This window comes from Eucyclogobius newberryi, unplaced genomic scaffold (genome assembly GCF_026437365.1).
Source record: "Eucyclogobius newberryi isolate DKJ021-1_F unplaced genomic scaffold, fEucNew1.0.hap1 SCAF_4, whole genome shotgun sequence".
In the NCBI taxonomy this organism is placed as follows: domain Eukaryota; kingdom Metazoa; phylum Chordata; class Actinopteri; order Gobiiformes; family Gobiidae; genus Eucyclogobius; species Eucyclogobius newberryi.
In genome coordinates this window covers 8,565,401-8,593,262 of record NW_027316056.1, presented here as the reverse complement: position 1 = coordinate 8,593,262, position 27,862 = coordinate 8,565,401, and the positions used below count along the sequence as shown (strand labels likewise).

Here is a 27,862-nt window from a genome sequence, read left to right as displayed (position 1 = left end):
CACCCTCAGGTCAGTAATGCTGGTTTAGTGCTCACAAGTTGTCACTTTGTTTCTTGAACAGAGTTGGTTACTATTGGCCGTAACCATGGCGATGGTCGAGAAAATCTAAAACCACCTCGTCTCCTGAGCCCGCTCTTTGCTCCGTATTGTATTCTACAGTTGTTAAATATGGTCTTGTGTTTAATGTTGTTAATTTGATGTATTGTGTGTAGTGTAAAATATTTTCATATTCTATTTGTGATACTGCTAAGTTGATTGATTTATAGTAGTTCTAGTTGACTTTTATGCTAGTTTTTGAAGGTTTTTACATGACTTTGATGCCAATGGATCTGCAAAATTAAAGAGTGGAAATGTATCTAAAGGCATTAAACTTAAGGTGTGGGAACAGCCCAGTCAAACCAGTAATGAAGCCTGCGTAAATTCAGCCTGGAAGACCTAACTCCACCCATCTACGTCAAGGCCACCATGGAAGGACCCCTCTCCCCAGCGCCATCATCGCACTCAAGCGGGCGCCCGCCTGTCCGTCTGTGAGAGTCAGATCCCTCCTTCACCATGGACTCTCCCAGGTTTCTGCGCTTATCCCAAAGAGGTTATGCAGTTTTTCCTGGCCAAAGAAGGAGGGTGAAAGGTCAGGGGACGTCTGCACCATGGCCCCTGCACCAGCTCCTCATCCCCAATCAACCCTCCCAGTGACTCCTCCCCGCTCCCAATCAGCGCCCAGGCGGTCGCATTTAAGCCCTCAGGCAGATGGTTCGACCGCTCAAACCGTACTGCGACCCACCACCTCCCCTGCTCCTCCTCTACATTCCCCTCATCCTCTACCTTCTCTTCACATCTACCACCACCAGTCTCCAGGCTCCGGGGGGAGACATCTAATACAAATAGATCATGGAGTGCCCATGATTGCAACGTCTTCTGCCGGGGTCTGAGCGCCAAATAACTCACTAATAAAGCTTGCTAAACAGTCCATTCTCGTGGTCTCTTTGTCTCTCCAGGGTGAAATACACTTGACAATCTCGGGTCATGTTGAAGTCCCAGTCATGCCAGGATCTGAAACTGGACTCTTTCAGGACCTGTTTTCACTGAAGCCGAAGTATCCAACTTATTTTTTGTAAAAGCAGAAAATCAGACCCCTAAATATCATCTTCCTCTAGAACATCTTTTTTTCCTCCTTTTTCATAATTTATGGTAGGAATTGAATATGGTATGAATTGAGTATGGTTGAACATACTGATATACAGTATCACTGTTATTTAGATATTTAATTTTATATATTTTTTACATAATAATTCAGTGCTACTGATCTATCATAATATAGTTCCCTCAGTGTACGGGACAAAATGAAGATGGAGAAAGACTGTTCGAGCTGACTCAGAAGAAGACGGAAATCTACGGGAGACGAGAGATGCGATGCGCCGGGTTAAGGTTAGGGTTAGGGTTAGAGTTAAGGTTAAGGTTAGGGTTAGGGTTAAGGTTAGGGTTAGGGTTAGGGTTAGGGTTAGGGTTAGAGTTAGGGTTAAGGTTAAGGTTAGGGTTAAGGTTAGGGTTAGGGTTAGGGTTAGAGTTAGGGTTAAGGTTAAGGTTAGGGTTAAGGTTAGGGTTAAGGTTAGGGTTAGGGTTAGGGTTAAGGTTAAGGTAAAGGTTAGGGTTAGGGTTAGGGTTAAGGTTAAGGTTAGGGTTAGGGTTAAGGTTAAGGTAAAGGTTAGGGTTAGGGTTAAGGTTAAGGTTAGGGTTAGGGTTAGGGTTAAGGTTAGGGTTAAGGTTAGGGTTAGGGTTAAGTTTAAGGTTAAGGTTAAGGTTAAGGTAAAGGTTAGGGTTAAGGTTAAGGTAAAGGTTAGGGTTAGGGTTAGGGTTAAGGTTAAGGTTAGGGTTAGGGTTAAGGTTAAGGTAAAGGTTAGGGTTAGGGTTAAGGTTAAGGTTAGGGTTAGGGTTAGGGTTAAGGTTAGGGTTAAGGTTAGGGTTAGGTTTAAGGTTAAGGTTAAGGTTAAGGTAAAGGTTAGGGTTAAGGTTAAGGTTAAGGTTAGGGTTAGGGTTAAGTTTAAGGTTAAGGTTAAGGTTAAGGTTAGGGTTAGGGTTAGGTTTAGCCATGAGGCCATTTGACCGCGCCGCGGCTCTGCAGTCACGGCCTTTTTTTATATGTCACTGTGTAGAATTCAAGGGCTGCAACAAATGATAAGTATACCTGTTGTACATGCTAATTATAGTTTTACACTAATCGAGTTGGTATTTGTGGAGAAAACATTGAAAAATCTGAGGAAAATGACAAGAAGTTACATCACAGTAGTGATACTAATTCCAGTTAACGTTTATGCATAATTTACAAAAATAAACTACTTTTTTGAATCTTTAAACATTATTTCAACTCTCATATATTTGTATTATGTTAAATAAAAAACATTAGAAGTTTTTGCCCAGTGTTTGTTGAGTAATTCAGAATCAGAAAAAAGGGTTTTTGCCGTTGTAATTGAACAAAGTTTGCAAACATGGGAACTTTCGTTATCAAGGTGCAACACATAAAACCAACTATATAGGAAAGGAATAACAATACGAGAAGAGAAGCAAAAACATATCTATTTTTATGATTGCATCTACCTGTGCACACAAAATTAAATGCAAACCAAGATATAAGATAAGATAAGATATTCCTTTATTGTCCACACATGGGGAAATGTCGGTGTTGCAACGCAGTAGATACAGAGGAAAAGAACAGATAACTTATAGGAAGTTTAAAAAACACTCTTAATAGAAGATCTCTTAACAAAACAAAAAACTCTTATTAACAAAATTCCTCTCATATCTTAATAGGAAATGGAGGAAAATAACTAAATAAAATAAAAAGATAAAGATAAAAATAAAATTAATAAATAAATTAAATAAAAACAAAAGGTCAAACGTCAATATTAGGTCAAACGTATATTCTGCAGTGATATTACGCGTGTACTTTTGTGAATTCCAGTGAGAAAATAACTCACGATGCACGAGACATGGAGGGTCATCTGATTCTCTCACAGTCAGAACATGTCCGCCTGCCACAGCACCGCTCTGCCCCCTCTCCTCCTCTAGCATTATCCACACCCACCGTCCTCATCTAGGCACCGCCCCTTCACTGAGTGGGCGTGTCTTCTCCGGGCCGCCCCGCCCCTCTGCGCTCCCCACTGTGCGCGCCTGTCGCAGGGAGAACAGGCCCGGTCCGTCTCTCGCTTTGCCTCGCTCCGCTCGCTCCCGTTCTAAAAAACCTCAACCTTGCCACGCGCTTCATTCATCACTTTCGGACGCGTTTGGTTTCGCGGGGGGGACAAAGGGGGGACGGCTTAAACACACATCAAGGCGTTTTTCTTCTTTTTGCTGCTTTCTCCTCTTCGCCTTCCTCTTGCACACACTGACAGCGCCAGGATGATAGCGGCTCAGCTCTTGGCCTACTACTTCACCGAGTTGAAGGATGATCAGCTCAAAAAGGTAAGCCCCGCGCGCGTGTCGTTGCGGTTGCAGTAGTGGTAATTGCGTGACCTTTAGTGGTGTTTGCGCGGTGTAAAGGACGCGGCTGGAACGTGACGCTGTGAAGTCCCCCGGAACGTTCGCAGATGAGAGCGTTCTGGGTTCCGTGCGCCGTCGGTTGCGTCGTTCGCGTGGGGGGGGAAAGGGGGAGATTTGTGCACGTTTTGCCAGTGTGTGTGTTTTTTTGTTGTTTTTTGGGATGTCCTTGAGGAGGCCTGGACGGGGATGGCGCGTGCTCCGTGTTTCCGGAGCCGCGGTTGCCATAGCGGCCGGAGCAGACAGGTGTCAGAGGAAGTCGTGAGCAGCGTCTTTCTGCCTCCTCAGCGCAGAGGGAGGAACGTTCTGCGCTCCAGGCTCTTCCAAATACAGGGATTTGACTCTGATTTGGACATTTTGGGGGGTGTTATGAGTCTTTACAGTGCTGAGATGAGATGGAACTTTATTTAAGAGTTTCATAATGAGTTTAATGTCATTAGTCGACTGTCAAACGGTTTAATTGGGATTTCCCAAACACAATTTACCCAAATAAAGGTTGAAAAATGGAGACTGATGGAGAGAATTGACATATTAAGTGTATTGTTTATTCTTTTTTGACATTTTTAATTAAAAATGCCACTGTATTTGTATTAAAAAGGTCTTTATGAATGTGTTTTAGAGTCCGTATAGTCCATTTAAGGCAAGGCAAGTTTATTTGTAGAGCACATAAATGACAGAAACAGAAATACAATAAAATGAACTAATTAAAAACAATCTAAGTTATAAAAGAGAAGATAATGATTACTAGCCCTGGTTTTGATACATAATTAGGCGCTGACAGCTAAAAAACCCATATTGCAATCAAAATCAAAGGATGAGGAAAAAGATAGGGGTATTATATATAGTATGGTAAAGTATTTAAGAAAAATATAAAAAGAAAAGCAAAAACATAACGAGTTTTCATGATCAAAACTACACTAGCGCAACAAACTGAAAAACAACATGCAAAAACTGTATATTTAAATCAAATTATTAGGTTAGATTCTATTATGTAGTAATAACATTCATTATACTGACTGTAACGTGAGACGCTGCTTTTACAACAACCTTTAAAAAACACACAATTCTGGTGGTACAAATAAAGTAAACGCAGCTCGAGTGATATCTGGAAGTTAGGAATGAGACAATATTGGCAACAGCAGGTTATCGCAATATAAAAAGTCTCCAAATGTTATCAAGACGTTTCACAATGTCAAATGTTTAGCTTCTGCGTCTGAAATGCCTGGTTTTTGTTGCAGCAGACGGGCAACGAGAACTGCATAGACCATGATCCTTTGCAGCCAACATGACGAAATGACATCTCACAATAAAATCTGTGAAATGCTAAAATGTCGTGGCGGCAACTGTCAGAGAAAAGTGTTCCTCTCAAAGCTGTGATAAATATCGAAACATGATATGATTATTGTATCATCGTGTCGTTGTTTAATGGTGGTTTGTGAGAGGCGCTGATTTGAACTCGATGAACCCGGCATCAAAAGACAGAGAGGAGAAGTGACGCAACAGCAAAGGCATCTGAGATAAAGGGCCATTCAAAGAGTCTATAACGTGGAACTAAACTGTTTTTTGTGCCTCTCCTTTAGGTGTTTTGCCACGAAAATGCATTTTTTGCTTGTTGAGCGATACAATTAAAGTTGTGACTCTCTTATTCTCAGTCAAATCTAACATTCTGGGATGAATCCGGCTCAGTTTGTCGTTCCCCAAAACAAATACATGGATTCCGTCTAGACTGTTTTACTTTAAGTCCATAACACTATCTTTTTTGGCAGATTTGCTTCAGTTTTCAAAGAGGAATTGTCAAAAAGACATTTGATTCTACTTCAAAGGGTCAGGGACAGCTTCTGGTTGAACTGGGGCTCATTTTAGTCAGGCGTTTTGGGGAAAAAAAGAGGTTAAACACAACTAAACATGACATAAATCAATCAAACTTGAGTGCCCTTTACGACAAAAACAAAATTAAAACATACAAAGCGATACAAAAGCATAAAGCCATCACACAATACATTTAGCAGTGCAAGAAATAACCTAGATTCGTCGAATACTAAAATAATTGTCAAATTCAGGCCTAAACTGGGCTCAACTAGAGCAAACTTTTCAGCCCGGCACCGTCAAAATAAGACTGCAACTGAATCAGGACCTTCACAGTAAAATAAGACAAATGTATCTAATAGTTTCAAGTTGTAAACCTTTTAAAATGTAGTTTATTTGTCTTTATTTTAGTGTTTTGTTGCGTTATCTGATCCAATTTCACTAAAACATCCGGTTTTCAATGAACTGACATTGACATAATTTAACCCACATCCCATGCTTTGTGACCCCCACTTTGAAAAACACTCAACTAGAGAGATATATTTTGAAGTAACTCGCTCGGTGCACAGTCTTTGACATTATGTGGCCATGACTCTTTGATCTAATCTCTGCGTTTAGTTAAAGCTGATGGATTATTGTGGAGAAAAGGGCAGTAAAAGGTGAATATCGCAGAGGGAAACATACATTACTCTGTACAGAAAGAGCTGGGAATCAAACCCAGGACCTTTTTCTGTCATTAAGTCTAGTTTATATCTAGTTTAGTGTGTTTTAAACTCTGTGCACTCAAATAAAACCAGCATTCGGCAAGTGAACGACTTTTGATGTTTTAATATCTGTAGATTTGGTCTTATTTTGACTGTTTTTACACAGGGGCCATTTTGGCTCTAGCATGTGGCTCTGTAGTTTTGGCAGAGGTGACGCTGCATAATCCGTGCAGAGCTTCTGTGAGGCAACGGCCGGTGCAGTGGTGCTGTTCTAAATGTGGCTGAATGTCACAGGTACATTATTGTCCCGCACAATTCATATAAATGCTAACGCTAATGTGAGCTAATACGGTCTGATCCTGTGTGTTCTAGATCATCATTTGACCAAGTATCCAAACTGAAAACTGTCACATGAACGCAATGAAATGCAACTTTTTCTGAACAGTTTTAGAATGATTTTGAGCTTTATCTCTGCGCAGTATATGAATATTGCAGTATTGTTTAACGCAATGATCACTATTGCAAGAAACGTCATACATCACAACAACAGAAATGCACAGGTTTTTTTTATCATCCAAATGCTTAACTTTGCTTTGGTCTTGGTTTAATCATTACGTTTTTTTAGACTGGAAACTTAAGCATAATTAAACTGAACTTATTGTATCAAATATAATATTAAAATTGTGCAGGGCTCGTGTGGAAAATGTTTAAAAGTTTATTGTGCGTTTTTTGTCATTTTGGAATTGAAATCTGTATCAAATATCAAACCTTTTTCTTTATTTCAAAATTTAGAAAAGAAAATAATAATAATAATAAATAAAAAATATAAAAAATAAGAGTTTGTATTTATATTTTAGCATTTGTTTACCTTTTTCTTAATTTTTATCAATTCTTTTACTTGCTTCATTAGATCTATGTAATTTATAGTTTAATATTTTGAAATGTCTTTGGCCCTGTGTTAAAATCCCAAATGTATGCGTAGAACAGGGATGGGCAATTATTTTCCTCCGAGGGCCATATTCGAATCCAAAGTTCAATGGTGTGAAAAACAAAAAATCTAAATAATTAAATATCAAATAAAATATCACTTTTCTGTCAACTATAGGCTATTGAATCAAACATTGAATTCATTTCACGTCATATTTATGAAGGATACAAGTGCAGACAGATGCCTGAGGGCAAAACAAAATAGATACTTTTTTATTTTTTTATTATCACTTGGCATGTTTGGTGGGCCGTAGTTTGCCCACCCCTGACGTAGAAGATTCTCTGCGGTTCCCGTGTAATCTGACTGAATTGTATTAGTGTTGTCTGCTCGTCTGCTCGTTTTCCTGTCACCAGCTCCACGGCAGACGGAGTGACGAGTTATTCTTAGGCAGATGTTTGGCCTTAGTGAAATCTGAGCTCATCAGAGTCTCTGGATAAAAACGGAGACACATAAACTAAAGGAGGATTTGTGACGTTGTGTGCGACGTCATCGAGCTGCAGGAGCATGGACTGAAGTATGGAATTAATGAACCAAAAATGTAAAAAATGACTCGCCAATATGAAGCTAAAAACACAGAGAAAAAATATATTATGCAGCTCAAAGCTCAAAGACAGGCTAAGGAAAGGCTAAGCAACCAAACACTAAAGTAAAGTTATTTTAAAGGAAAACAAGTGACAAAACAAAACTAAATAACTGCTACATTGTTCATAGGGCTGTCAAAAATATCACAAATCTGATTCTAATCAATGCAAAAACTATTATTGAAACTAGACACTCATTTCAACAAGTATGGATACTAAAAAACAAACTTACATTAAAGCAGCCCAGGCCAGAATAAATCCCAGCTCTTCGGACCGGTACCTTCAGATTGAAAATGACTGTTAAGAAACTGTTGAAACTGTTTCTGCCAGTCGTATCCGTCGTTTTCTCATGTGGTCTAAGTGCATTATGGGTATTGAAATCACAGTTATTTAAAACGCTTACTTCTATACTGTCAATATGTATCTATAGAGAAAGAACTGACTGGATGTATTTCATTTGTAATATTTTAGTTGCACTTGAGGCAGTTGAATGTATTTTCGATAACAACATTTTTGTATAGAGTAATAATAGTAATAGAGTAAATAAGGCAAGGCAAGTTTATTTGTAGAGCACATTTCATACACAAGGCAATTCAAAGTGCTTCACAGCAGGAAAAATGCATTAAAATCACAAAGAAATGACAGAAACAGAAATACAATCAAATTAACTAAATAAAAAATAAAAAAACATCTAGCCAAATCCAAATTTATGGGACCACATTGGCAGACATCCCAGACACTCCTTCCCATATTGATTTGACATTGCAGCATGACAGGCGTCTCCGGGACGGACACATCACTTTTAGATTGATTTGTTCCCATATCTGCTCGCTTTCTGCAAAAAGAAATTAAAAATGATACATCATAATTATACATATGATTAAATGCACAGCCCTAGTTCACACCTCACATGATCTAGTCCACACCCTAACCCACACATTTGAGTCCTGATTTGGACGCATCTTCAGTGTAGTGCCCTTGCCCTGGGACAACAGTACGCACTTGTGTGAATCAGCTCTGGTTGAGGAGCAAATACTCGGGACTCTCTGTGTGTGACTATTATCTCTATACATTGTGATCTCTCAAGCTAAATGTCAAAGCATCACAGACGTCTTCGCCCTTCTTCCTAAAAAGGACGTTAGTACGTACATCATGTTGCATTGGTTGTTATAAATAGTGATTGTAAAGAGCAGTGTCCTGGCACAGAATAGATTTGTGAGAGACCGCGTGCCCCGTGGCATTCACCGGGCGCTTACGTAACTCCAGCGTCCAACAGCTCAAATCCCCTCCATCACCGGCCGCCAGCCTCATTAATCAGGGCGGCAGCGGGAGGGAGGGGCTAAAGTGAGGAGGGTCATAGTAGCAGTAGGAATAGTAGTGATAGTAGTGATAGTAGTGATAGTAGTGATAGCAGGAGTACTGATTGTGTGTCTTAGTAGTAAAAGTGGTAGTAATAGTAGTTTTAATAATAATAATAGTAGTGGTAGTCGTAATAGTAGCAGTAATAGTAGCAGTAATTGTAGTAAAAGTAGTAGAAATAAGTGATAGTAGTAATAGCAGTAGTACTATTAGAAGTTTTAGTAGTAAAAGTGGAAGCAGTAGTGGTAGTAGTAATAGTTGTAGTAAAAGTAGTAGTAATAAGTCAGTGATAGTAGTAATAGTAATAGTAATAGTAACAGTAGTAGTAGTAGTAATAGTAGTAATAGTAAAAGTAATAGTAATAGTAGTAATAGTAATAGTAGTAGTAGTGGTAGTTGTAATAGTAATAGTAGTAGTAATAGTAATAGTAATAGTAATAGTAGTAGTAGTAGTAGTAGTAGTAGTAGTAGTAGTAGTAGTAGTAGTAGTAGTAGTAACAGAAATGATAGTGATAACAGAAATGATAGTAGTAGTAGCAGTAGTAGTAGTAGTAGTAGTAGTAGTAGTAGTAGTAGTTGTAGTAGTAACAGAAATGATAGTGATAACAGAAATGATAGTAGTAGTAGTAGTAGTAGTAATAGTAGTAGTAGTAGTAGTAGTAGTAGTAGTAGTAGTAGTAGTAGTAGTAGTAGTAGTAGTAGTAGTAGTAGTAGTAGTAGTAGTAGTAACAGAAATGATAGTGATAACAGAAATGATAGTAGTAGTAGTAGTAGTAGTAGTAGTAATAGTAGTAGTAGTAGTAGTAGTAGTAGTAGTAGTAGTAGTAGTAGTAGTAGTAGTAGTAGTAGTAGTAGTAGTAGTAGTAGTAGTAACAGAAATGATAATGATAACAGAAATGATAGTAGTAGTAGTAGTAGTGAAGCAGTGATGATTCATATTTACAACAAGTATCTATGTACTATCCCATGAAACAAAGTCATCAATAGAAAAACATGAGAACCTGTCACATTGAAGGTTTGTATTTCAGGTTTATTGCCCATTTCAGTCAAATATTGGAGCTGGTTTTGTCCAGTTTTATTCATGGTCTGATCCTGTTGGTTCTGAGAATCCCTCTCATCCTTTGTATTCACGTATTCAACAGCTTCTAACTGGAAACGTGGCGATGAAACAGCGTAATATTCAGTATTGTAGTATTGTCCCTATTGACTACTACTGCATCACCAATCACTGTATGACCATGTGCCAAGAAGTCAAGAGAAGCTTCTAACATGAGCCACAACATAAACCTGGTGTAGTTAACCTCTTATTTCAATGATCATTTACACTTGACACATCATTATTCTTCACTTTCGGAGAGATAAATGTGAAAACACGTTGGAGGTTCTGAAGCATTATGTTGACAGTAGGAGTGATAAACGTGGGTGTGACGAGACAAGATTCATTATCAAGACTAGACACATTTGAAAACATCACTCCCCACACACCTATATTGTCTCAGTTATAATTGTCAGTTAAACACACTGTAAATATCAAATAACACGCTATAATACTGTTTGTATACTTGTGTTAATGATGATGTGTCCGTATAATGAATAATGTCATCTCTTCTGTGGACGTTTCCATGTCGATCAATGGATTTACTGTAAATTTGGCTCAAATCTGGCTTACGCAATCATAGCAAGATCACATGAGGACGACAGGTGTAAGATTTATTCCCTGTTAAATTCAATGAGCGCTGAATAATATCAGCAGCAGTGGTGTGATCCCCATTTAGCCTGAAAGCTGTGATCCGATTTGTGAAACATTCAGTCACAACTTAGAGCAACAACTAACGATTATTCCACTAGTCGACCAGTCAAACTAATATTTCTGTTGGACATTGAGACACATTTTTAACCAAATAAATGTTGAAATGTGGCTTCTAGATAGAGGACATTTACAATAAAGTGTATTATGAATGTAAATCAGAGCCTTTGTTTGACATTTTGATTTCATAATGCCACTGTTTTTGTTATAAAAAGCTGTGTTTTATAGTTATATGTTTTATAAATAACGATTATGATTATAATATATGACAAGGATATTGTTTTTACAGTGGACTAGTCATAATTGTGCTCGTTTTCACATTGGAATGAACACGTTCCACTGTCTGCTGCTGATGGGTCGCTGGTCATTTCCTAATCTAAAATCAATAAAGATCCTTCGGCCAAATTGAACAGAAAGCTCTTTATTTTTACGACCCCAAGCGAAGCAATTTTGTCTGATGTCATTTAGACGGGTTCGCAATTTAACTGTGGCTTACGGGGCCGTTTATAATCATATGAATTGATAACCGTGCAAAAGGTTTTAGTAAAATGTCTCGTTAAGTAGAGCTGATGATTACTTTAGTAGGACATTAGTCATACTATTATTTCTCTTTTTAAATACATTTCTAACAAATAAAGACTGAAATACGGTGACTGAAGACTTCTAGATAGAACATATTTATGAATAAAGCAAATTATTGATGAAAATCTGAAATAGTTTATTGTTTTTGCTAATAGTAGTAGTAATAATAGTAGTGGTAGTAGTAATAGTTGTGGTAAAAGTAGTAGTAATAAGTCATTGATAGTAGTAGTAGTAGTAGTAGTAGAAATAGTAGCGGTAGTAGTAGTAATAATAGGAGTATTAACAGCAAGAGTGAGTAGTAATAACAACAACAACAACAACAACAACAACAACAGTACTAGTGATAAATGAACAGTAATAGTAGTAATTAAAGCGCCCCAATAGTCCTTTCATTACGCCTACTGCTGAATCTGTGACGCTGTCACATCTTCTCCCCTTTGTTTTACCATCAAAAAGCAATTTTATTTTGAATTCTTGGCAAAATGTGCGGCTTTGCCGCACAGACACCGTGACTCTTTGAATAAAAATGTGGATAACTTTTGATGGTCCACCCCTGAAGATGAGTCTCACCAAATTTCAGGTTAATAGGGCAAACGCCCTGGGAAGTGTAAACATGTTCTGGTGATTTCCCCGTTGGAATAACATGGAAGGTTTCGGTCATCGTTACGGCAACGCCATAACAATTATGACATGGGTCTCATTGACTTTTTTGATGGGGATGCTAAAATTGAGTTGTGTGTCAAATTTCATATAATTTCGCAAAACTAAACATTTAACCTCCATATAAAATCTGTAGGGGGCGCTGTGGCGCCAAATTAATTAATTTCACTTCAAGTAGGTTTAGGGCAAAGAGTTTAACAACTGATTCTAATTTGATGCAATTCGGACTTTATCTGCGCAAACGGCAGAAATGTTAAATTTGGGAGATTTCTGAAATTCTTGCTACAGTTTGCGACTTCGCCGCACAGAGACCGTGACAGGTATCAATGTAATTTGAATAACTTTTGATGTCCCACTCCTCAGAACCATTTTCACCAAATTTCAGCTTTTTAGAGCCAAACGCCCTGGGAGGAGTTCGTAAAAGTACAACATTTGGAAAAACTCCCGAGTCATGCTTAGCCATTTTTGAACCAATATGGCCGACATTTGGTTGGGTGGACGGCGTTGCCATAATAATATTTTTTACTTCTCTTGTCACCATCTACCTCTGCGCCAAATTTCATGATTCTACGATCAGATTTTTTTTGGGTCATTTCCTATCTCAATGCATTTTTGGTACATTTGGGGGCGCTGACGCGCCAATTTTTTTTATTTTAGAAAAGGGAAATAGCCAGAATGTAGAGAGGCACGATTTTTAGAGGTGTGCAAATTTTTGTGACTTTTCGTCAATGTTCACTGGGTGAAAAATAGAGGGGTTGGTCCCGAGAAGAAGAAGAAAGACGAAAGAAGAAGAATAATATTCCGATGCGAAAACAATGTTTCCCATTTTTCAAATACCATAAACTATACATTTTCAGAAAGCGCTCGCGCTTTCCTACCTCATGGTGTGGGTCCCTGGTCACTGACGGGTACTTTCGTTAATTTTGAGTGGGCTCCGCCCACTTTGTGTTTTTGGCCCTCTATACAGTAATAATGTTCAATTTTTGCATTACATGCTTATATGCACGGAACGTGCAAGAGATGGGGAACGTATTTGTGAGCTACTTAGCGCAAATGAGTGCTTTATATGGGGATGACGACAAAGCGGTCGTCATCCCAATGTAAAGTGCTCGTTTAGTGTGCACTTTTGCACGGGCTTCGCCCGTTTACAACAGTAATGTTCCATTTTCCTACTACTAATTAGTATGCACGGGGCGTGCGTGAGTGAAGGAGTGCGTTAGTGAGTGTTTGGAAGTGGGCGAGCGATTCGTGCTCGATTTCGTGCGCACTACATGCGCACTTTCGCAGCCGTGCTTCGCACGGCCTTACGAGATTAATAGGCCTCTCGCCAGCTTGTGGCGCTCGGGCCTAATAACAGTAATAGAGTAATAGAATAGATCAATTGAATTAAGCAAATTATTGATGAAAATCTGAAATATTTTTTTTTTTTTTACATTTTGATTTAATAATGTCACGGTTTCTGTTATACAAGGTCTTTTTTATGGGTTTTAGAGTCTTTACTATCCGGGTGACGAATATCAAAATATGACCATGATTATTTTTTATATTCGATCCGTCACGATCATTTGATTTAATCGCTACAGCCATATTCTTCAGTGATATTGTTTCGTAGGAAGAGACTGTATAATTCCGAATTCTGAATCTTGTATTAGTTGCAGATGTGGATTGAATGAATAAAATATAGAAGTTGCTACAGTAGAATCATTGTCATCGTGAAAGACAGTGGAAGAGTCAGCAATACTTTTATTCAATTAAAGATACATGGGACTAAAATATGGGTCTATTAGAATTGTATTTTGTCTTTTCAAACACATTTAACTGGCTTTCAATGTCAATTCTTTCAACATAAACTGTATTTCTTCCCCCAAAGACTGAATTCTGCTCCAAACCGCACACTTTTACTGCCCAAAATGACCCGAGCCGGCTTTAAGTGCACAGCCCTGACGTGTGTCCTTCATCCCTTTGACCCTAACGTGTGTCCTTCATCCCTTTGGCCCTGACGTGTGTCCTTCATCCCTTTGGCCCTGACGTGTGTCCTTCATCCCTTTGGCCCTAACGTGTGTCCTTCATCCCTTTGGCCCTGACGTGTGTCCTTCATCCCTTTGGCCCTAACGTGTGTCCTTCATCCCTTTGGCCCTAACGTGTGTCCTTCATCCCTTTGGCCCTGACGTGTGTCCTTCATCCCTTTGGCCCTGACGTGTGTCCTTCATCCCTTTGGCCCTGACGTGTGTCCTTCATCCCTTTGGCCCTAACGTGTGTCCTTCATCCCTTTGGCCCTAACTTGTGTCCTTCATCCCTTTGGCCCTAACGTGTGTCCTTCATCCCTTTGGCCCTGACGTGTGTCCTTCATCCCTTTGGCCCTAACGTGTGTCCTTCATCCCTTTGGCCCTGACGTGTGTCTTTCATCCCTTTGGCCCTAACGTGTGTCCTTCATCCCTTTGGCCCTAACGTGTGTACTTTATCCCTTTGGCCCTGACGTGTGTCCTTCATCCCTTTGGCCCTAACGTGTGTCCTTCATCCCTTTGGCCCTAACGTGTGTCCTTCATCCCTTTGGCCCTAACGTGTGTCCTTCATCCCTTCGGCCCTGACATGTGTCCTTCATCCCTTCGGCCCTGACGTGTGTCCTTCATCCCTTTGGCCCTGACGTGTGTCCTTCATCCCTTTGGCCCTAACGTGTGTCCTTCATCCCTTTGGCCCTGACGTGTGTCCTTGACGTGTGTCCTTCATCCCTTTGGCCCTAACGTGTGTCCTTCATCCCTTTGGCTCCAACGTGTGTCCTTCATCCCTTTGGCCCCAACGTGTGTCCTTCATCCCTTTGGCCCTAACGTGTGTCCTTCATCCCTTTGGCCCTAACGTGTGTCCTTCATCCCTTTGGCCCTGACGTGTGTCCTTCATCCCTTTGGCCCTGACGTGTGTCCTTCATCCCTTTGGCCCTGACGTGTGTCCTTGACGTGTGTCCTTCATCCCTTTGGCCCTAACGTGTGTCCTTCATCCCTTTGGCCTTAAAGTGTGTCCTTCATCCCTCTGGCCCTAACGTGTGTCCTTCATCCCTTTGGCCCCAACGTGTGTCCTTCATCCCTTTGCCCCTAACGTGTGTCCTTCATCCCTTTGGCCCTAAAGTGTGTCCTTCATCCCTCTGGCCCTAACGTGTGTCCTTCATCCCTTTGGCCCCAACGTGTGTCCTTCATCCCTTTGGCCCTAACGTGTGTCCTTCATCCCTTTGGCCCTAACGTGTGTCCTTCATCCCTTTGGCCCTAAAGTGTGTCCTTCATCCCTCTGGCCCTAACGTGTGTCCTTCATCCCTTTGGCCCCAACGTGTGTCCTTCATCCCTTTGGCCCCAACGTGTGTCCTTCATCCCTTTGGCCCTAACGTGTGTCCTTCATCCCTTTGGCCCTGACGTGTGTCCTTCATCCCTTTGGCCCTAACGTGTGTCCTTCATCCCTTTGGCCCTGACGTGTGTCCTTCATCCCTTTGGCCCTAACGTGTGTCCTTCATCCCTTTGGCTCCAACGTATGTCCTTCATCCCTTTGGCCCCAACGTGTATCCTTCATCCCTTTGGCCCTAACGTGTGTCCTTCATCCCTTTGGCCCTAACGTGTGTCCTTCATCCCTTTGGCCCTGACGTGTGTCCTTCATCCCTTTGGCCCTGACGTGTGTCCTTCATCCCTTTGGCCCTGACGTGTGTCCTTGACGTGTGTCCTTCATCCCTTTGGCCCTAACGTGTGTCCTTCATCCCTCTGGCCCTAACGTGTGTCCTTCATCCCTTTGGCCCCAATGTGTGTCCTTCATCCCTTTGCCCCTAACGTGTGTCCTTCATCCCTTTGGCCCTAAAGTGTGTCCTTCATCCCTCTGGCCCTAACGTGTGTCCTTCATCCCTTTGGCCCCAACGTGTGTCCTTCATCCCTTTGGCCCTAACGTGTGTCCTTCATCCCTTTGGCCCTAACGTGTGTCCTTCATCCCTTTGGCCCTAAAGTGTGTCCTTCATCCCTCTGGCCCTAACGTGTGTCCTTCATCCCTTTGGCCCCAACGTGTGTCCTTCATCCCTTTGGCCCCAACGTGTGTCCTTCATCCCTTTGGCCCTAACGTGTGTTTCATCCCTTTGGCCCTGACATGTGTCCTTCATCCCTTTGGCCCTAACGTGTGTCCTTCATCCCTTTGGCCCCAACGTGTGTCCTTCATCCCTTTGGCCCTAACGTGTGTCCTTCATCCCTTTGGCCCTAACGTGTGTCCTTCATCCCTTTGGCCCTGACGTGTGTCCTTCATCCCTTTGGCCCTGACGTGTGTCCTTCATCCCTTTGGCCCTGACGTGTGTCCTTGACGTGTGTCCTTCATCCCTTTGGCCCTAACGTGTGTCCTTCATCCCTTTGGCCCTAAAGTGTGTCCTTCATCCCTCTGGCCCTAACGTGTGTCCTTCATCCCTTTGGCCCCAACGTGTGTCCTTCATCCCTTTGGCCCTAACGTGTGTCCTTCATCCCTTTGGCCCTAACGTGTGTCCTTCATCCCTTTGGCCCTAAAGTGTGTCCTTCATCCCTCTGGCCCTAACGTGTGTCCTTCATCCCTTTGGCCCCAACGTGTGTCCTTCATCCCTTTGGCCCCAACGTGTGTCCTTCATCCCTTTGGCCCTAACGTGTGTCCTTCATCCCTTTGGCCCTGACATGTGTCCTTCATCCCTTTGGCCCTAACATGTGTCCTTCATCCCTTTGGCCCTAACGTGTGTCCTTCATCCCTTTGGCCCTGACGTGTGTCCTTCATCCCTTTGGCCCTAACGTGTGTCCTTCATCCCTTTGGCCCTGACGTGTGTCCTTCATCCCTTTGGCCCTAACGTGTGTCCTTTATCCCTTTGGCCCTGACGTGTGTCCTTGACGTGTGTCCTTCATCCCTTTGGCCCTAACGCGTCTTGTGTGCGTTGTGTTTCGTGCAGATCGATAAATACCTGTACTCGATGCGATTCTCCGATGAGACGCTGAAGGACATCATGTACCGCTTCCGGAGGGAGATGGACAACGGACTCGGGCGGGACACGAACCCCACGGCCACCGTCAAGATGCTGCCCACCTTCGTCCGCTCCATCCCGGACGGATCAGGTACAGAGAGAAACCGCATTATTATGATTGAGTTACGCTCCAAATGGTGTCATATCACAGAAGTTAAGATTTATTTTAAACTTTTTGGGATAAGATAAGATATTCTTTTATTGTCCACACATGGGGAAATTTCGGTGTTGCAATGCAGTAGATACAGGGGGAAAGGACAGATAACTTATAGGAAGTTTGAAAAAAAATACTCTTAATAGAAGAACTCTTGTAAACGAAACAAAAAACTCTTATTAACAAAACTCCTCTCATATCTTAATATGGAAAGTAAAGTAAACACTCTTATTTACAATAGTTATATGCACATGAATATGGCATTAATTTCGTGTGAGTATGACAGTAATTGCACATGAATATGACGATATTGCACATGAATATGACGGTATTGCACATGGTTAAGTCAGTATTGCACATGGTTAAGTCAGTATTGCACATGATTAAGTCAATATTGCACATGGTTAAGTCAGTATTGCACATGATTAAGTCAATATTGCACATGGTTAAGTCAGTATTGCACATGGTTAAGTCAGTATTGCACATGGTTAAGTCAGTATTGCACATGGTTAAGTCAGTATTGCACGTGTTCAGGGCTAACAGTGTTTGTTATAAAGTATGACAGCAGCAGGAAGGAAGGAATGAACTTTATTGAAGAATTTGACCAATAAGATAAATGACAAAGAGCAGTTGGATTTGAAGTGCAACATCTGACACACTTTACCATTCAAATGAGAACAATATGTACGCAATCAATATGTTTGAGTTCACAATGTGTTCTCCATCTAATTTGTGCTCAAATATGTTTTAATATCTATATATTTTATACAGTATTTTTGTCTTGTTGCCTTAATTTCCAATCATTGTGAACATAGACAACGTTGTAATAATAAAATAATAATAAAGTTAAGTTGTTTTAGATCATTATTGCGATTTAACACAAAAGCATAGCATTTCTTCTAACATTTCTTCTCAAAAGGCGCTGTGCTGGATTCTTTTGTCTAAAATACAGAACTATTGTATTTGAATCTGCTGTATCGCTCTCTTACCTCATGCATTCAGAGCGTCCTCATTATTCAGTTTGTAAGCACTTTTCACTACTTTCAGAGGCCAGAGCAGACATTATCACGCTAACGGCGCGCTTCACGGTGAATAAAAGGCTCTATAATTAGAAGCCGAGAGCGCACAGCAGTGAGCAGGATACTTAGATGGACCTTTATCTTACAGAAGAAACAAGAATGACAAACCATGACCTTGAGCGTAAAACATGGGAACTTCCTGAGGCACAAACAAAGACGAGTGGAGGCCAAATAGGGGCCGTGTGTTTACAGACGCATTCAAGCCAAAACAAAAGCCAAAAAGCAGCAACGTTAATAAATCACGTACATTCTTAAGGGAGAAACCTGTCTGTTCAAAAACGACACCGCAACTAGATGGGAACGGAGAGCGGAGCCGTCCACAGGCAGTGAAAGGGTTCACACTGTCATTTCTGTGGCCTTTAGGAGGAAAACTGCTGATGATGCTCTTCTTTTGTGCGGCGCTGGATTGACCTGGTTTGGTCACTGTTGTTTAATGTGGACGGCCAAACACTATCATCCCGACACCTACACACACATGACCGTTAAAAATACAGTCATCTTTGAGGTGAAATAGATTGGTTGCCTTAAAACAGTAGAGTTGCTTAGTAGAGTCGATCTGGTGGACGATCTCTGCCTTTTCACTTGTTTGGAGCAGGTTTAATGGAAATATGTTATGTGCTAGTAATAAAGTATGTTTCTTTCGTTTATACCTGGTTGAATCCAGTTTCAGTTAGTCCTGGTTTAGTCCTGGTTTAGTCCATTGTTCAGTCCCATGGTCCTGGTTAAATCCTGTTTAAGTCCTAGTCTAGACGAAGCCAAGGCAGGTTTATTTGCAGAGCACAGTTTGTACACAAAGTCATTCAAAGAGTTTTAGAGCAGGAAAATATCCATTAAAATCACAGAATAAACAGAGGAAAACATACGCACAGCTAACCAGTAGAATCCTGTCTCACACCTTCAAGACTTGAGCTTAGGTCGGGTGAAGTTTCACGCTTATATCGTCCTCGTTTAGTAGTTTATAATTGACAAATATTTTAGCAGTAATAGAATGAGTAGTTGGCTTTTTTAATTTCACAGTGAAGCTGGAGTAGCTGGAAATGTTCAGATGTTTAGGGATAAATCTTATCCCGTACTGTCATGGTTGATGCTAGTGCTATTGTCCTGATGCTGCCTGACTCTGTGTGTGCCCGTGTTTGTCCTTTTGCACAGACTACAGCCTAAAAATGGAAATCGATATTTATACTTATAACTGCGCTACATTCCGTGCCTTTTAATTGCCCCTCAGGGATGGATATGAATTGATAGAAAAGCAATTAGGCTAAAATGTAGCAGTGTATTTACACAATCATGTAACAAAAGTAAAAAGTTTGTTTGTGAACTTTACTACAACTACTACTACTGCTCTGTACTTGTTCTTGTTTATCTGTCGTACTCCAAACAGCAACAGTAGAATGTCAGTCGGAGCGTGCAGTCTGGTCGGTGTTAGCTTTAGCCATGTTACAGTGTCCACCCCCTTGACCGCACAGGAATGACACTGACCCCGTTCAGTGAACGAGTGCGAGCGATCTGTCCTGCTCTAACCTCCCTCTGCTTTTCCACGATGAGCCGTCCAGTCTTGGAACACGACACCATCTCACATATGTAACGCTGATACACACAGAACTTTTAAAAATGTGATGAAATCGTGGTTACTTGAGAATCAAACCCGTGACAATGGTTAAAAATATATATATTCTCCTCTGCGGCTCTAGTGCTGCTGCTTAATGTGTGTGTCTCAGTTTCATGCTGGTCCCGTGTCGTGCTGGTCATTGTGGTGGACATGTTGTCTATTGTTGTGCTCTTGCAGATTGCTGTACACACTTAATCCAGTATTTATGAGGAATAATCTTTTATATATGTTTATTAAACCTAATTGTAATGTGTATAATATAAATATATGTTTTACACTTTTCCTGGAGCTACAGTGTAAACTAGCTGCATAACCAATACTAGAGAAATGTTAATTAATGCCCTTTGACACAGTTCAAATAAACAACTAAATAAAAAAATATTTTAAAAAATGAAAGTGGAAGGAAGAAGAAAAGCATGCTATTGTTTTTTTGTTTTATTTGTTTTTTTAAACAAACAACAAAACAATTAACATAACAATACAGTTGCAAAAACTAAAACACAAAATGACAACAACAAAAAAACATAAAACAATAGATTAAAAAACAAACAAAAGATACATAAAAAATAAAATAAACCGATAACAATACCAGTATTTGAATGCATTTAGTGGGCCATATATTTCTTTCTTTCTATTTATTTTTATTTTATTTATTTATGATACCCTGTATTATTATTATTTATTATTTGTATTATTATTATTATTATTATTATTATTATTATTATTATTATATATATTTTCAATCGTATTTTGTCCATCACTATTGTTTTTATTTTATTTTTATTTGTTTTAGTTTATGGTATTGTTGTTTATTATATATTTTTTATTTTAATTATTGCCATAATTATTCATAATAGTGTATTTATATATTGCTACCCTTTTACTTATTTCATAGCAGATGCCTGCATTCAATAGAAGGTGTTCAACCATGTACAATGTTCATTTTGTTCCAAGAAAAGCATGTTTGTGAACTGAGATTTCCTGCTGTTACGGAACACTTAGCTCAACTACTTTGCACCGTCATGTTTACATTCAAACTGTGCCAAGGACGTTCACCTCCAGCACTGGGACGATATCGAACCACACAAGAGACAGATTCCCCTTAAAACACCTTGTTCTGTAACTCCATGTTCAGGACCAGGCTCTGGGTCCAGGGGCAGCTCATGTCCCCCAAACATAACTCATGTTTTCAAATAAATTGCACCTGAATGATCCTTTTTAATCATAAAGCCCAAGTTTGTATCGCTGGATTAAACTTCTGGTTTATCGTCAGCGTCTCGGGGAATGGTTCCACTTCTCTGCACCTCGACAGTTTTAACATCCCTTTATGTGATGGATAATGTAAGGTGCACCAGCTTTGTTTTGATCCGCATGAAAAAGAAAAGTATCTGAATATTCAAGTATCTGTTTGTGTTTGGTTTCTGCCATCTTGAGTCTGCGTTCTCTCCTGTTCAATCATCTCGTGCTAAAGCGTTCCAGGAGCCAAAGCTTGTGTTCTCAGGTTCCTCTTTGGATCGCTTAAACGTCCCGGGACGGTTAACTTAAGACACTTTTGGACCCTCCCAATCCACTCTAAATCAAACCAGTGGAAACAGGTTAAAGACCTGATGGGACATTGCCCAGTGCTGTTATTATGGAGAGATTATGGAGATCGCTGATGTTTAACATCAGGTTGTGTCCATCAGCTCAGAACTGTGTGAGATAAAGAAGAAGCTGATGACTAAAGTCAGGGACGATCTCTTTAAAAGTGAATGTGAACATTTTTATTAAAGTGGTCAGAGAAAAGTGTTTATGTGAAAATGTGTGCCGTTTGTTTCGTTGGTTTGTTCGTATATGCACCAGTCACAGTAATGACAGGAGTCACAGTAATGACAGGAGTCACAGTAATGACAGGAGTCACAGTAATGACAGGAGTCACAGTAATGACAGGAGTCACAGTAACGGCAGGAGTCACAGTAACGACAGGAGTCACAGTAACGGCAGGAGTCACAGTAATGACAGGAGTCACAGTAATGACAGGAGTCACAGTAACGGCAGGAGTCACAGTAATGACAGGAGTCACAGTAATGACAGGAGTCACAGTAATGACAGGAGTCACAGTAACGGCAGGAGTCACAGTAACGACAGGAGTCACAGTAACGGCAGGAGTCACAGTAATGACAGGAGTCACAGTAATGACAGGAGTCACAGTAACGGCAGGAGTCACAGTAACGACAGGAGTCACAGTAATGACAGGAGTCACAGTAATGACAGGAGTCACAGTAATGACAGGAGTCACAGTAACGGCAGGAGTCACAGTAACGACAGGAGTCACAGTAACGGCAGGAGTCACAGTAATGACAGGAGTCACAGTAACGGCAGGAGTCACAGTAATGACAGGAGTCACAGTAACGGCAGGAGTCACAGTAACGACAGGAGTCACAGTAACGGCAGGAGTCACAGTAACGACAGGAGTCACAGTAATGACAGGAGTCACAGTAACAGCACCAGTCACAGTAACGGCAGGAGTCACAGTAACGACAGGAGTCACAGTAATGACAGGAGTCACAGTAACAGCACCAGTCACAGTAACGGCAGGAGTCACAGTAACTGCAGGAGTCACAGTAACGACAGGAGTCACAGTAACAGCACCAGTCACAGTAACGACAGGAGTCACAGTAACAACAGGAGTCACGACAGGAGTCACAGTAACAACAGGAGTCACGACAGGAGTCACAGTAACAGCACCAGTCACAGTAACGGCAGGAGTCACAGTAACTGCAGGAGTCACAGTAACAGCACCAGTCATAGTAACGGCAGGAGTCACAGTAACAGCACCAGTCACAGTAACGGCAGGAGTCACAGTAACTGCAGGAGTCACAGTAATGACAGGAGTCACAGTAACGACAGGAGTCACAGTAACGACAGGAGTCACAGTAACGACAGGAGTCACAGTAACCATAGGGGTCACAGTAACGATAGGAGTCACAGTAATGACAGGAGTCACAGTAACAGCACCAGTCACAGTAACGGCAGGAGTCACAGTAACGACAGGAGTCACAGTAATGACAGGAGTCACAGTAATGACAGGAGTCACAGTAACAGCACCAGTCACAGTAACAACAGGAGTCACAGTAATGACAGGAGTCACAGTAACGGCAGGAGTCACAGTAACGACAGGAGTCACAGTAATAATAATAATAATAAATATAGCCGCAAGCGGCAATGATCGGCCCTCGCCACGCCGCCGCCACACCGCCGCCACGCCGCAAGAGGAGGGGGCGCTAACGCGCCCCAATTGTCCTTTTATTACGCCTACTGCTGAATCTGTGACGCTGTCACATCTTCTCCCCTTTGTTTTACCAACAAAAAGCTATTTTATTTTGAATTCTTGGCAAAATGTGCGGCTTTGCCGCACAGACACCGTGACTCTTTGAATGAAAATGTGGATAACTTTTGATGGTCCACCCCTGAAGATGAGTCCCACCAAATTTCAGGTTAATAGGGCTGACGCCCTGGGAGGAATTTGTGAAAGTCTAAAGTGTAAACATGTTCTGGCGATTTCCCCATTGGAATAACATGAAAGGTTTCGGTCATCGTTGGGCAACGCCATAACAATTATGACATGGGTCTCATTGACTTTTTTGATGGGGATGCTAAAATTGAGTTGTGTGTCAAATTTCATATAATTTCGCAAAACTAAACATTTAACCTCCATATAAAATCTGTAGGGGGCGCTGTGGCGCCAAATGAATTTATTTCACTTCAAGTAGGTTTAGGGCAAAGAGTTTAACAACTGATTCTAATTTGACGCAATTCGGACTTTATCTGCGCAAACGGCAGAAATTTTAAATATGGGAGATTTCTGAAATTCTAGCTACAGTTTGCGGCTTCGCCGCACAGAGACCGTGAGAGGTATCAATGTAATTTGGATAACTTTTGATGTCCCACTCCTCAGTAGCATTTTCACCAAATTTCAGCTTTTTAGGGCCAACGCCCTGGGAGGAGTTCGTAAAAGTACGACGTTTGGAAAAACTCCGAAGTCATGTTTAGCCATTTTTGAAGCAATATGGCCGACATTTGGTTGGGCGGACGGCGTTGCCGTAATAATATTTTTTACTTCTCTTGTCACCATCTACCTCTGCGCCAAATTTCATGATTCTACGATCAGATTTTTTTTGGGTCATTTCCCATCTCTCAATGCATTTTTGGTACATTTGGGGGCGCTGACGCGCCAATTTTTTTATTTTAGAAAAGGGAAATAGCCAGAATGTAGAGAGGCACGATTTTTAGAGGTGTGAACATTTTTGTGACTTTTCGTCAATGTTCACTGGGTGAAAAATAGGGGGGTTGGTCCCGAGAAGAAGAAGAAAGAAAGAATAATATTCCGATGCGAAAACAATGTTTCCCATTTTTCAAATATCATAAACTATACATTTTCGGAAAGCGCTCGCGCTTTCCTACCTCATGGTGTGGGTCCCTGGTCACTGACGGGTACTTTCGTTAATTTTGAGTGGGCTCCGCCCACTTTGTGTTTTTGGCCCTCTAAACAGTAATAATGTTCAATTTTTGCATTACATGCTTATATGCACGGAACATGCAAGAGATGGGGAACGTATTCGTGAGATACTTAGGGCAAATGAGTGCTTTATATTGGGATCCCAATGTAAAGTGCTCGTTTAGTGCGCACTTTTGCACGGGCTTCGCCCGTTTACAACGGTAATGTTCCATTTTCCTACTATTAATTAGTATGCACGGGGCGTGCGTGAGTGAAGGAGTGCGTTAGTGAGTGTTTGGAAGTGGGCGAGCGCTTCGCGCTCGATTTCGTGCGCACTACGTGCGCACTTTTGCAGCCGTGCTTCGCACGGCCTTACGAGATTAATAGGCCTCTCGCCAGCTTGTGGCGCTCGGGCCTAATAATAACTTTTATTTTCAAAGACGCTGAACATAATAAAAAAGGGGGGGGTATTTACAGACAGGGGGGACAACACGTACAGAACACATTAGTATACAGATAAAATGAACAAGACAGAAGAAGTAGAGAGAAAAAGATGGGGATGTAACAGGGGGTAGAAGTGTAGGCAATGGGGTAGAGGAGGCTAGGGGTAGGGGAGGTCATAGGCTTGGGTGAAGAGGTATGTTTTTAGGCGGGATTTGAATGTTGTGAGTGAGGGAGAGTGGCGGACAGGTTGGGGGAGGGAGTTCCAGAGTCGGGGTGCTGTTCGGGAGAATGCTCTGTCGCCAAAAGTTTTGAGTCGGGATGTTGGTGCAGTCAGGGTGAGAGAGGAGGAGGATCGGAGAGCTCGGGAGGGGCGGTGGGGGATGAGGAGGTCAGACAGGTAGGGGGGGGCAAGGTGGTGAAGAGCTTTGAAGGTGAGGAGGAGTATTTTAAAGTTTATGCGCTGCTTGATGGGGAGCCAGTGGAGAGAGCGGAGAACGGGAGTGATGTGATCACGGGACCGGGTGTGGGTGAGGAGGCGGGCAGCGGAGTTTTGGACCATTTGGAGTCTGTGGAGGGAATGGGAGGAGATGCCAGTGAGGAGGGAGTTGCAGTAGTCGAGGTGGGAGGAGATGAAGGCGTGGATGAGGGATTCAGCAGCGGGGAGGGTGAGGCAGTGTCGGATTTTGGCGATGCGGCGGGGGTGGAAGTATGAGGTCTTGACAATGTGGCTGACATGGGGAGTGAAGGAGAGGGTGGGGTCCATGATGACACCGAGATTGCGTACCAGGGTAGAGGGGGTGATGGTCGAGGTGTCGATGCTGAGTGAAAAGGGACCAGTTTTATTGAGAGTGGATTTGGTGCCAATGAGGAGGAGCTCTGTTTTGTCACTGTTCAGTTTGAGGAAGTTGAGAGTGAGCCATGATTTTATTGTAGAGATGCAGGTTTCAATGTGGCTGAGGGGAGGGTTTTGGGTGGATTTGGTGGTGAGGTATATCTGGGTGTCGTCAGCGTAGCAGTGAAAGTCCAGGTTGAGTTGGCGGAGGATGTGACCAAGGGGGAAGATGTAGCAGATGAAGAGGAGGGGGCCGATGACTGAGCCCTGGGGGACCCCCTGCGTTACTGGGGAGAGGGTGGATGAGTGACCGGAGAGGGAAATGAACTCTTGCCTGTTGGTCAGGTAGGATGTGAGCCAGTCAAGTGCAGAGCCCTCAACACCCAGTTGGCGCAGCCTTTGTAGGAGGATGGAATGGTTTATAGTGTCAAAGGCTGCGCTGAGGTCTAGTAGTAACAGGATGTTGAGGGCCCCGGAGTCTGCAGAGGTGAGGAGATCGTTGAGTACTTTGACCAGGGCTGTTTCAGTGCTGTGAAGTGGGCGAAAGCCAGATTGGAGGGGTTCATAGAGGTTGTTTGACTGGAGGTGGGTGTGAAGTTGGGCGGCGATGATGCGTTCCAGCGTTTTTGAGAGGAACGGCAGGTTGGAGATGGGGCGGTAGTTGGAGAGGTTGGCGGAGTCTAGGGTGGGTTTTTTGAGGATGGGGGTGATGGAGGCCAGTTTGTAGATGGAAGGAACATGGCCGAGGGATAAAGACTGGTTGAAGAGGGTGGTGAGATGGGGGATGAGAGCAGGGAGGCAGGCCTTGGTTAGATTCGTTGGGAGGGGGTCGAGAGAGCAGGTGGTGGTTTTGGAAGCGGTGATGAGGTCTATGATATGAGAGGAGTTAACAGAGGAGAAGGTGGTGAGGGCAGGGAAGGGTGGGTGGTCAGGGAGCGGAGGGGGGGCAGGGGTGGGGGTGGTGATGGAGTTAATGGAGACGGCAGTCATGGAGCTGTTGATTTTGGAAATTTTGTCATTGAAGGCAAGGAGGAAAGAGTTGCAGAGGTCAGGGGAGGAGGGTGGAGTGATGTCCGGTGGCTGGAGCAGCTTGTTGACGGTGGAGAACAGGGTGCGAGGGCTCCGGTGGGAGCTGTTGATGAGGGTGGAGAGGTGGGCAGATTTGGCGGCTTGGAGAGCGTCACGGTAGGAGGAGATGTGTAATTTGAAAGCTTCGGCGTGGACGGTGAGGCGGGTTCTTTTGAGGAGTCGTTCGAGTTGGCGGCCAGTCTGCTTCATGGTGCGGAGTTCAGGGGTGTACCAGGGGGCGGGGTTGATGTATGAGACGGAGGAGGTTTTCCAGGGGGCTAGGGAGTCAAGGGAGTCAGAGAGGGTGGTGTTGAGCATGACAGCATAGTCGTCGGGGGAAGAGGGGGGGGAGTCAGGGGGGAAAGCAGAGGATATGAGCTGGGAGAGCGTGAGGGGGTTGACTGACTTGATATTGCGGTAGGTGATGGTGCGTTTTTTGGGGTTGTGGGGCGAGGGTAGGGGGGCAGAGAAAAGGATGCAGAGATGATCAGAGAGTGGGAAGGGGAGGGGGTGGGGCTTAGATATGGGTAGGAGAGAGGAACAGACTAAGTCCAGAGTGTGGCCTTTGGTATGGGTGGGGAAGTCAATATGTTGGGTGAGATGGAAGTGGTCCAGGAGAGAGAGGAAGTCGGATGTCAGTGAGGCAGTGTAAGTGTAGTTGGAGGGAGTGGCTTGGTTGAGAGCATAGAAGTCCAGGGGCTGTTGCCATGTTTCACAGAGGAGAAGCAGATCAATGTTATTGTCCAGTAGCAGTTCAGATATAACAGGTGATTTGTTGGCGAGGGAGCAGCAGTTCAGCAGTGCAAGGGAGATGGATGGGGGCGCGGAGATGGATGGGGGCGCAGGGGTGGGGGGGCGGAGGTTGCTGAGGTTGGCAGTGCGGCAGGTGGGGGTGACAGGGGGGCGAAAACTAGTCCAGAGTGAGGGGATAGGTGAGCCGTCGTTGGAGTGTTGGTTATGGGAGAGACCAGAGCCCCTGTGGATGTAGCGGGGCCGGCGAAGGATCCCAGCTGAGCTAGCTGCAGAGGCAGCAGCAGCTGGGAGACGGTGGTTATGGTTGAGGAGGTGAAGGTCAGCAGCGGTGTAGGTGAGTAGGCGAGAAGTTGGTGGAGCGGTGGCCTGGAGGCGCGGGAGTGATAGTCCGAGGAGGAGATGGAACGTAGCAGCAGATGAGAGTAATCCAGTTAGA

The 27,862-nt window shown here is 42.8% G+C and overlaps 1 protein-coding gene across 2 annotated transcripts in view; it reads left to right on the top strand.

Annotated features, from left to right (window-relative positions):
- The first annotated feature begins 3,189 nt into the window (after nucleotides 1–3,189).
- Nucleotides 3,190–27,862, top strand: part of LOC140378257 (hexokinase-1-like) — a 66,129-nt gene continuing 41,456 nt past the window's right edge. Inside the window, exons 1-2 of one of the 2 annotated variants that reach the window (XM_072464018.1) lie at nucleotides 3,190–3,456; nucleotides 16,939–17,101. In XM_072464018.1, coding sequence (XP_072320119.1) covers nucleotides 3,394–3,456; nucleotides 16,939–17,101 — 226 coding nt within the window. In that variant the 5' untranslated portion in view covers nucleotides 3,190–3,393. The remainder of the gene's footprint in view (nucleotides 3,457–16,938; nucleotides 17,102–27,862) is intronic. The other variant, XM_072464019.1, reaches the window with a different exon arrangement.